At 42.3% G+C, this 11,046-nt stretch overlaps 1 protein-coding gene across 1 annotated transcript; it reads left to right on the top strand.

The window, feature by feature from the left end:
• Positions 1-325: 325 nt before the first annotated feature.
• On the top strand, positions 326-10,418 carry hltf (helicase-like transcription factor). The gene is made up of 25 exons (XM_035167127.2): positions 326-425; positions 897-1,114; positions 1,960-2,126; positions 2,365-2,507; positions 2,829-2,890; positions 3,687-3,758; positions 4,027-4,218; positions 4,306-4,380; positions 4,612-4,672; positions 4,796-4,838; positions 5,038-5,105; positions 5,223-5,270; positions 5,646-5,750; positions 5,847-5,938; positions 6,407-6,550; positions 6,683-6,815; positions 7,026-7,161; positions 7,362-7,541; positions 7,716-7,831; positions 8,067-8,248; positions 8,335-8,457; positions 8,982-9,094; positions 9,273-9,453; positions 9,736-9,816; positions 10,054-10,418. Coding segments are annotated over exons 1-25 (2,880 nt in total). The 5' UTR covers positions 326-424; the 3' UTR covers positions 10,198-10,418.
• Positions 10,419-11,046: the final 628 nt, after the last annotated feature.

Below are 11,046 nucleotides of genomic sequence, written 5' to 3'. Positions count from 1 at the left end.
TCTAGCCTTGATGGAAAACTTTAATAACCGCAATATTTCTCTAAAACTATTCAGCATTTATGTTATGTTGATTTATAACATGAATCAATTTTGCATTTGGTGATTTTTTTCACTTGAAGTTAGTAATAGTCGGCTCGCCATGACTACCAGAAGCTATGGGATACAACTATAACAATAACAATACATCCTTAAAGACCAGACATGTTTTGTTTTTATGTTGTTTTAAAAAAAATCTACATACAGACGCATAAACAAATAATTTGTAGTTTGTATCGTTTCAAAAATGTCCCTAGATTAGATTGTATTCTGAAGGCTACTACCGGAAGTGCCAAACTAACTGCAGCTGACTCCTGGATACGAGAGCAACAGAGAGAAAGAAGCTCAAAGACCAGAAATAAACAAACTACGACACAGAGGAGAAACCAGTAAGAACGAACAGTCAAATAACAGCGAAATCACGTGTACACTTTGTGTGCAGCTGTGTGCGTGTGAACGCGGCGTCAGAGCAGACAGCGCAGGATTAACTTAGCTAACAAATCTACTAACGTTAAATCAAACCACAAGCTAATGCTAACAACTCTAACCGTCAGGCAGGCTTGAGCCGTTACTGGCTGACTGGTTGTGTTAACGCTCGGGCCACTCGACCAGTCGACGGCGTTGCCTCGTTATTCAGTCACAGTTTGGTGATGCTAGTTTTCTGCAGCTACAAATCCTGAAAGTTATAAAGTGTGCACCTGCCTAAACGTTTCCTGTTTCCTGTGTTGTAAAGTTTTTGTTCCTGGATGTTTCCTGTCGTCGTTGGATCCCACAGCCTCATCCCTGAAAGAAGGGGGTTGTTTATCTCGTCAGCTGATCTCTGCTGCCTGTCCAAACTCACATCCCTCTTTCTGTCTCAGTGTCCTCTCCAGGTGTCCAGATGAATTTCCACAGGTGGGACATGCATTGGGGCAGCTATACTGACGACGACCTCTTCTCAGACCCCCATGAATCCGACACAGAGACCCTCTCCCAGGCCATCAGAGCCGCGGCGGCCGAGGAGCCGGACGCAGACGGCAGCGTGCTGTTTGGACACCTGCAGGGCACCGTGGTCGGCCTCAGATTTTACACAGGGGTGGTGAGGATCAGTCAGGGTTCACTTCTGCACATCCACTACACTGATTTCACGAATGGAGACGGAACATCCACTTTGCAAGGAGTTAGTGATGCGATGCCACTTCACGGTGTCTCAGCAACAACTCAAAATCAAACCCCAAACAATCTGACATCCGTCCTGATCCGATCACACGTGGTCGGCACTAAATTCAGGTCTGAACGCACCCAGTTGTGTCCTCAATGCATCCTGAGATCCAATCACTCACTTTCAGAGCCGATCTGGGCCACGTTCATTTCACTGCGCCACATATTTAGGACCGGCTACTCAGCTGACGTCCTCTGAATGAAACATTTTCTTTACACTTCTCTGATCGGACCCCTCATCGCACTCATCCTATCTTCTCTACACAGGCTCCCAATTAAGTTCAGGATTCATTTTAAGGTTCGAACAGATAGATGCATTGCATGGTCCGGCACCTGCGTACACATCTCTGACCTGCTTCTACATCACCAGCAGGTCACTTCGTACTTCTGACTTACATATACCTGGTCAACCCATCATGCTGTGTTTGTCTCATATTTCTCGACCCACACTTACTTTTCCATTTTCCATCCATTCATCCCTTTATCCTCTGTTCCCTCCCTCCCTCATCTCCTCTGCCTCTTAGGGTTACTACTCATTTATTCAACGTGCCCTCAGTCTAGTCTTCCTCTGTCTAGTTTTCCAGACGTGTTGCATGTTTATCGTCTCGTTCTTATACCGTTTAGATTTTCAACAATCTTGCTTTTGTGAAGCACTTTGTGACTTTGCTCCGTGAAAGGTGCTACACTTAAAAAACTGAACTTACTGACTATTTCTCTGTACAGGTGAATCAAGGGGAAATGGTCGGCTTAGTGCGTGAGCCGCACAATCCATACGACCGTAACGCAGTGATGGTCGCCAACATTTATGGCAGCCAGGTGGGACACATCAAGAGGGAGCTGGCAGCAGCTATGGCGTACGTCATGGACAATAACTTGGCTAAAGTAGAGGGGTGAGTAGTAGATGGTTACTGGCCTGTCAGTGTCAAATCTGTGTTTGAAAATTCCACACTAATACCTGACTAACCCTGAATAGAAGCAAAAATGACGGCTTTGACATTTGATTTTCTAGATCACTGCTTATTCAGATTATTTTCAATACATTCATTTGTGTCTTCTCCTGCACCGGTGCAAACTGAGCACCTGTGAGCTTGTGTGTTTGTATCATTGCTGGTGTCTCTGCTGTGTCAGGGTGGTGTACTCGGGCACGAAGAACCAGTACAACATGCCTGTGATGCTGTCGTTCTGGGGGGGAGAAGAAAACAAAAATGCCGTGATTGAATCGATGGCACGCCGTGGATATAGACTGACCACAGGTGCAAGCAAACCAACAGGTATCCAACCTCACTCGCCTCCTGGTGGAAAACCACCTCACACTGATGCACGTAGCTCACAATAGGCGCTTTCAGACATGCCCTCTGGGTACAATCCAGAGAATTGGCTACGGAGTTTACCCAGACTTTGCCTTTTTCTCTCTTGACGTTTTCATCAGTGTCTTCCACGTGCATGAATCTGCTTTTTCAGTGGGAGATACGGAGGAACTGCATCTGAGTCCAGTGCTTGTCTGAAAGCAGCTTATGTTGCATCACAAATATCAACCACATCACCACCTTCACTTCTTATCTGTGTGTTTATCTGCATGTGTTTGATTGCAGGTGCAAATCAAACATCAAGTGCATCTAAGAAAGGTTTGACCATCCCACTAACTGCAAAAGAGGTAAGCTACTCAATTTCAATTCATAAAGGTATATAGCATAATCTTTATACATTTAATGAAATACTTGCAATTAATGGAAACAGTAATCTAAACATATCTAAGAAAAACAATAGGGCAACACCCTGCCTCTTTTCTTGATGTGCCAGTTTTTGATAATAGAATCAGGTTTATTGTTTCCTAAAATTAAAGCAACATTATAAACCTTTTACAGAGCAGCAGCGCCCTCTGCAGCCAGACTAGGCCATTAAGTATTTTGGGTTTAATAGGTTTTCAAGTAGTAAGTCTCAATGTCTTCACCAGAGCTCTAACAGTGTAGTCCCACTCACTGAGCTGAAACACAACTGAACGGTGGACATTACCCATGATCCTCAGCTTCCTGAACCAGAAGAGTTGCTGCTGTAACAAACTCAGTTTGGAATTCTTCATATTTTTACAGTTTCCTGCTGAGTATTGGCGATAAACACTGTTTTTTAATAACTTCTAAGTCTTATTAAGTGATCTACAGTTCAGCATTACTCCTGAACTTGGTGGACAGTCAGTTACACACTTCTCACAGGAGATCATACCCACTCACCAAAATTACATAAGAGCAAGAACAGACGTTCAGGGTGAGGAGTGGGAATGAAAACGGCCCCATTCTCCCTATTTCAAGTCAGTGAATGATGTCTACTTAGAGAAGTCATTGTTCATCATTTAATTGTGTATAAATTCCATGATAAAATGATGGTAAGAGACACATTTGCAGTCATGTCAGAGGATTAAATAATGTTTTTACGCATATCTTTTTTTCTTTCAGCTGAAGAATGCATTTGATAATCTGTTTGAAGGTCTGATGGAGAGTAAAGACGGCGAGAAAGAAGCTGTTGAGGTGCGTACATGATATTGAATTTATGAATCTGTGCATCTTTGTATTTCATACTATTCTCAAAACAATTATGTCAAAAAAACGAATGATTTTTATTTTTGCTTCTTATTGTTTGATATTATTTTCAACCTTGATTTCCACAAAATGGAAAACAATATCCAAAAGTCTGTGAATCTCTGATATTAGTGTTTTTGTTTATGCTGTGGAATTAGACATCAGAGCTTCCTGTACATTCAACACATTGTCAGTGTCTCTGCATCTTTCTCTGCAGTCTGTGGTCACTCCTCTCCTGCCGCACCAGAGACAGGCCCTGTCCTGGATGTGTGCTCGAGAAAACAAATCTACGCTGCCGCCCTTCTGGAAGAAGACAGGGGAGCTGTACTTCAACACGCTCACATGTTTCTCTGCCAAAGAAATACCAGAGAGGGTTCGTGGAGGAATACTGGCAGATGACATGGGACTGGTGAGTCACACACGCGCACACGCACACGCACACGCACACGCACACGCACACAATCTGTATCTGAAAACCCCTCTTTGTGTTTTTCAGGGAAAAACTCTGACAACCATTGCTCTGATCCTCACCAACTTTCACAATGGAAAGCCACTGCCTGTGGAGAGATGTGTAAGTGTAGCTGTGTTGAACATGACCTCTTTCCGATCTGGTATTAACATCCGTCCTGAGTGATGCGATCATAAGTGGTCAGCTCAATGTACGTGTGTGAACACACACACACTTTGGGGACGTATTGTAATGCCAGACGAACTTAGAGCTGTCCACTTATAATCCTTTTCTGTCAGTTTGCAGACTGACTTGTTGTAAACCGTTATAAAGTGTTTGTTTACATTTCTGCAGGAGAAGGGGTCCTCACCCTTTAAAGCTAAAACCAAACCCCAGATGTTCTCCAAACTAGAAGGTAAACCACACTTCACATCGATTTGCTGCTGCAGATGTACTGATTTCTTCATCTCTCAAACTTGCATGTAAGAAAACAGTAGAAGAGCTCTAACCACAGAGGTGATGTGGGTGTTTGTTTCAGGGAACAGCGACGCAACTGATGGAGCAGGAAGGAGCTCAGACCTGTAAGTGTGTTTTAATTGAATATGACACACTGGCATGATATCATCACTATTATAGTAAAAATTGTTGCTCAGGTTGTATTTCCATACATTTCTCCATCTATTTAACATTTTCACACCTGCTCTGTGAGATGTAATTATGTTTTGAGCCCTGTGTTTATTGTGACATAACTGGATGAGGTGATGTTCTTGTATGGGTCAGTCCTCAGGCGGAGGTGATCTGTGCTGACATACCGGACATCGTGGAGAGAACGAGTGAGTCTGAGAAAAGTAAGAACGGACACTGAACTCCATATTTCTTACCCTTTTTCACCTCTGAGTGTTTGTCTGGATTGTTTAAGCACTTTTCTCCTGAAATATATTTCTACCGGACTTCTCCATTTGCAGGTGCTAGCAAAGGAAAGATGAAAGCCACCAAGCGAAAGCCCAGTAAAGGTGCGATACACAATTTGTACATGTGCACTATCATATATGCATGTTCGAGGCTATATGTCAACAGTGAATTTTAGTTTTTGATTTTGATTTTGTTTAGAAGGTTAAGCTTAATACTGTTGTTTTATTTGGTTTGTTTAAAGTAGAGCCTGACTAATATAGATTGTTGTTGGGGGGGGTGATAACAATATTAAGGAGTTAATAGATTTCTGATATGACAAAGAAACGTCATTGAGGCTTGAACTTTTACAGTTTAACCATAATCTTTGTTGTAAATTAAAAAGAAGAAAAAGAAAACACCAATACAGCCAAATATATAGAGCTCTTGTGTAAAAGTACGATTCTAAATCACTGTAATGTGTTGTGCCTGACATGCAGTGGCCCCAGTTTTGCTGGAGGATCTGGACTTCGCTGCAGCGCTGGGTGGCGCCGCATCAGACCCGAAGAAAAAGAAAACTGCCAACAAGGCCAGTCCCACAGCGGGTGAGTTCTAATATAATGTTTTTACGTGATTGTAATTTAGTGGAAGGAAAGTTGAACTCTTGGAGATGTGTGTGTGTGCCTTTTTTATATGTGCAGGTGTGGAATCCTTCCTCCCTCAAAGTGCAGATGACTTATCAACAAGAACAACTCTCATCATCTGTCCACTCTCTGTGCTCAGCAACTGGCTGGTAAGAACACAGCCTCACACAACAACACACACAGTCACTTTACTCATGAATTGAGAACGGGAATCTTGAATCTATCAATTGATCAGTTGTCAACGGAAAGTAAATCTGCAGCTTTTTAAATGCGAGGACTTGATCCTTTTCTTTTTCATGTCGAACAGTGAATTGAAAATATTTGAGTTTTGGACTAAAAAATAAAACACGCAATTTTATAACTGCTAGTTGTAATTCGCATATACTGACAATTATAGACAAAATTACTTAAAAAAATACAAATAATTAGCAGAAAATATTATATATTATATATAATATATCATTATTTGCAGCCTGACCTGTTATTTAACTTGTGGACAAGCTGAAGAGGAAAACTAGCTTGTCAGCATAGCGCTGCATTGAATCGCCAGCTGCATTCTCAGTCGTGAAGAGTCATGTGTCATGTTTTCTTCCTCTGTCTTTTGTGTGTGAGTGCAGGAGCAGTTTGAGCAGCACGTGCATCCCAATGTGAAGCTCAACGTGTATCTGTATTACGGCTCGGAGCGCAACAGGAGCAAGAAGTTTTTGTCCTCCCAGGATGTGGTGATCACCACCTACAACGTTCTGTCTGCTGACTTTGCCGTATGTGAATCCTGTGTTTGTCAGTGGCCGCAACATGTTCTCACGGAAAAAGAAACACTGGAGAGAAACTGATCTCAGTTAGAGATCAGTCTACTTTCTTTAAATAATCAAATGCATTTGTTTCTCTTTCAGAATAAGAGTCCCCTCCACGGGATCAGTTGGCTGAGGGTCGTGCTGGATGAAGGACACATCATAAGAAACCCAAACACACAGATGAGTAAAGCCGTGTTGGACCTGAAAGCTGACCGCCGCTGGATTCTTTCAGGTACACCAGCCTGTAAACACGGAAGCATATGAGGATTATTGTTCATCATCTATTCATAAACAGTGGAAACCGTTGATTGAACACTGATCGTGTGTGAGGTTCAGTCAAATGGATCACTATAAACAGGAGATTACTTCTCTTGATTTCTCTTTCTCTCTCTCTGTCATTATTAATATTTTTATTCATTTCAAACACCACAAAATGCTCCAGGTACTCCGATCCAGAACAGTGTGAAAGACCTGTGGATGCTGGTGGCTTTCTTGCGTCTGAAGCCATTCGATGTGCGAGAGTGGTGGAACAGAGTGATCCAGAGACCCACGACTCAGGGAGACAGGGACGGCCTGCAGTGAGTGCTCGTTCATACTGTATATTACTTTGCTACAGGGTAGTACACCACACGACAGATTGCCATGGTGCATCTTTATCTCATACAAATCTTATTAATTTCTAACATTTAAATTGACCCCAACAGTTGCCAGTAACAAACAGAAGCGACTGGAGCCAAATCAAATATTTTGAAACTTAGGAAACTGATGCTGTGTGCAGGAACCTTCAGACCCTGGTGAAGTACATCACACTGCGGCGGACCAAGAGCAGTGAGGCAAATGGGCGCCCCCTGGTGTCCCTGCCTGAAAAGACTGTCTACGTGGAGCAGGTGGAACTGAGCCAGCAAGAAAGAGAGGAGTACGAGCTGGCGCGCAACGAAGGAAGAAACACCATCGGCAGGTGTGTGTGTGTGTGTGTGTGTGTGTGTGTGTGTGCGTGCATGCATGTTGGAAGACAGCATGTTAATACGGAATGAACTTGCAAAGAATAAAGACATGTGGCTGTGGATGAATGCATTTTGAATGTGATAATATTAATATATTGTTTTGTATAATTTTGTGTGTTTGTGTGTAGATATGTAGCAGAGGGGTCAGTGCTGAGGAACTATGCTGATGTGTTGGCCATCCTGATGAGGCTTCGACAACACTGCTGCCACCCTGATCTACTGGCGAAGGTTTGCTCAGATTTAGGTAAAAGCTCCTTTTTCTCTTTTTTCTACTTAATAAAAACTACGTTTTGCCAATTGAAAACCTCTGTGAGAATTGTTGATGCACAGTAGAACTTTAACACTTATAATCATTATACTGACATTTAATTCACTGTGTACTGTGTTGAAATTATTAGTTCCTCTGTTTTAATGCAGATTTCAGAAAGATTATCATTTGAATCAAATATTCCTTCTGCGTGCCCTCACTTTGTCTGTAGGTGCGGCAGCGACGCCCACAGAGCTGCGGGAGCGTCTGATCGAGAAGCTGCGGTTGGTGTTGGCCAGCGGCTCCGATGAGGAGTGCTCTGTGTGTCTGGACTCGGTCCGTCTCCCCGTCATCACACACTGCGCACATGTTTACTGCCGGCCCTGCATCGCCCAGGTCATCAGCACTGAGAAGGTACACGTGGTGGTGATTGAAAAAGCAAGTTTACGCTGAAATAAAAGTGATTATTTAGCTGTTAATTTCTGTACATGTTCATGTAGGAGACGGCGCGTTGTCCTCTCTGTCGAAGTGAGATCAAGACCAAGGAGCTTGTGGAGTTTCCACAGGAGGAAATGGAAGAAGAGAGCAGTATGAATTCTGAGAGGTGGAGGACAAGCTCAAAGGTACACTGCTCGAATAACCAAACAGATAATGATAAAAACAAATCTGTAAACTATGAAAAAATGCATGAAATAATTCACTTGACTTGATGCTCTGGTGCAGAATCAGGTGGCCTATAAATCAGTTTCATTTAGCATCTCAACAGTATATATAACAAAAATTATATTTATTAAGTGATGCATTTAATTAGTACAGGAAATGATTCCCTTTATTTAATTAATATTTTCTATTTTCCTTTAACATGATCAACATCAGCAGGGAGGATTCGAAATGTCTCATAAATTTGTTTTTAAATCCCTCTCATTGAAAATGAAATACAAACTTGCCTTGAGTTCCTTCATTTCATACACACTCAAAAGGCGTCAAGTGTTAGTACTTAAGATCCTGGTAGCGTTTGTGACTCTTTCCCCACTTCTCTACTCAGAAGTCAGGAGATAAATATTCACGTTGGCAGTGTTACAGCAACAGAAAAATGGACATGTACGTTTCCACTTGACATCAGTGTTGTTTGTTTGTGTCTCTGCAGGTGCAGGCGCTGATGGGAAACCTGCTCAGGCTGCGAAGTGAAGACGGCAGCATTAAAAGTTTGGTCGTCTCTCAGTTTACGCGTTTCCTCACCATACTGGAGACTCCACTCAGGTAACACACACACTCAAACATACTGTGCGAGGGTTGGGTTGTTTTAATTTCTCTACTGTAAATACCTCTCACAATGTATCTCCCCTCTAGTTAATTCATTTAGTTATTGTGGTGGAAAATGGTTAGTGGTTAAAAAATATACATTTCTTTCATCTTCGTCCTCTTCCCTCTTCCCCAGAGAGCACGGTTTCACTTTTGTGCGTTTCGACGGCGCCATGAGCCAAAAGAAGAGGACCCAGGTGATCCGGGAGTTTCAGAGCTCCGCGGCCGACGGCCCCGCCATCATGCTGCTGTCACTCAAAGCTGGAGGGGTGGGGCTCAACTTGACCGCCGCCTCTCGAGTTTTCCTCATGGATCCTGTAAGTACCAATGTCGGCGAGGTATGGGATGGAAAAATGAAGTTGCACACTAAAATAAAACACTATATTCTGTTTCTTTAGCGTTCATAAAAGCTTTGTGATAAAAATGTTTTAGGAAGAGTTTAAAGACACAAAGGATGTTGCCCATCTAATTTTAATTCATAAACTGTTCCACAGTTTGGTTCTAACAGCAACCGATTGATTCTATGGTTGTAGGGATCCTAAGTGGTTCATGAAATGTCTGTGGTCTGAATCGTGCCTGTGTGATTGATTGGGTTTTAGGCCTGGAACCCAGCCACTGAGGAGCAGTGTATCGACCGCTGCCACCGTCTGGGCCAGAAGAAGAAAGTCGTCGTCACCAAGGTCAGAAAACACAGACTCCATGTGTGTTTGTAAAGTTGTTTTAGGGTTAAACTGAAAGTTTAGTGTATAGCACTGTATGTTGTGAAAAGTATAAGGATTTTTGTGATTTGTTAGTATTTTTAAAAGATTTCTTATATACACATCAGTTTTATATTAGAGATGGGTACACAAGAAAGTTCACTCACCATGGAATCTTTTGTTTGTGTGCATCTTTTCATTTCGTGTGTGTTGCTGCAGTTTATTGTGAAGAATTCAGTCGAGGAGAACATGGTGAAGATCCAGAGGCAGAAGCAGGACCTGGTGGAGAAGGCGTTTGGCTCCACAAACACCGAAAGTAAATTGTCTCCCATTGACGACATCAGAGCTCTGATGGAGCTGTAGTAGTCTGATACTGGACCTGAACATTAACATGGAAACGACACAAACTGTTCAATTTGGTGTCGGACATTTTGAAAAGGTTTATTGTTTTTTTTACAGTTGCTCATTAATGTTCTAAGTTCTGTTTTATTTAATGAGTCATGTTTTGTTCTTGTTCACTAATGTTTGTTATTGTAAACTCAACGTCTTAGTTTGTCAGTTGGATAAAACAAGTAATGTTAAAACCATCGTGGGCTCAAATCAATTAGCTGCAGCCCTACATGTAGGACTCCCGTCAGACCACCAGTGTAGTTTCAGTCCGAATAGTTTTTCATTCCACACTCACACGAGGTCACTGTGACTGTTGACCTGACCGTAGATAAATTATATCTAATCAGTTCATCTTTGAGTCAAAGGGACAACTGGTAAATGTTTGAAGAAATCCCTTAAAGGCAGACTTGAGGTATCTTGTTCGAGATGCCGAAAACACGTTTTGTTAAGCCACCGTGACTTTGACCACCCATATCTAATTATATAATCTGTGTGTCTCAGTGAACATGTGCGCCAAATTTGAAAAGATTCTCTCAAGGCGCACTTAAGATAAAGCACTTACAAGGCAAAAATGGGGTTTGTAAGCTTACAGTGACATTTACCTCTCACCTTCCAGCAACAAAATCGGTTTATCTTTGAGTCCAAGTGAAAATTTCCCTCAGGGTTGCTTTAGCGTTCACAAGACCAAGAGTGTTTTTTAAAGTAGCTTTGACCTTGACCTTTGACCCACAAATTCTTATCAGTTCATCTGTGAGTCAAACTGAACGGTTCTATCCAAATTGTGAAGGATTCTCTGGAGGGTGTTCCTGAGATGTCGCGTTC

This window comes from Hippoglossus stenolepis, chromosome 10, assembly GCF_022539355.2.
Source record: "Hippoglossus stenolepis isolate QCI-W04-F060 chromosome 10, HSTE1.2, whole genome shotgun sequence".
NCBI classification, from domain to species: domain Eukaryota; kingdom Metazoa; phylum Chordata; class Actinopteri; order Pleuronectiformes; family Pleuronectidae; genus Hippoglossus; species Hippoglossus stenolepis.
This window is presented reverse-complemented; position numbering and strand designations above follow the sequence as displayed.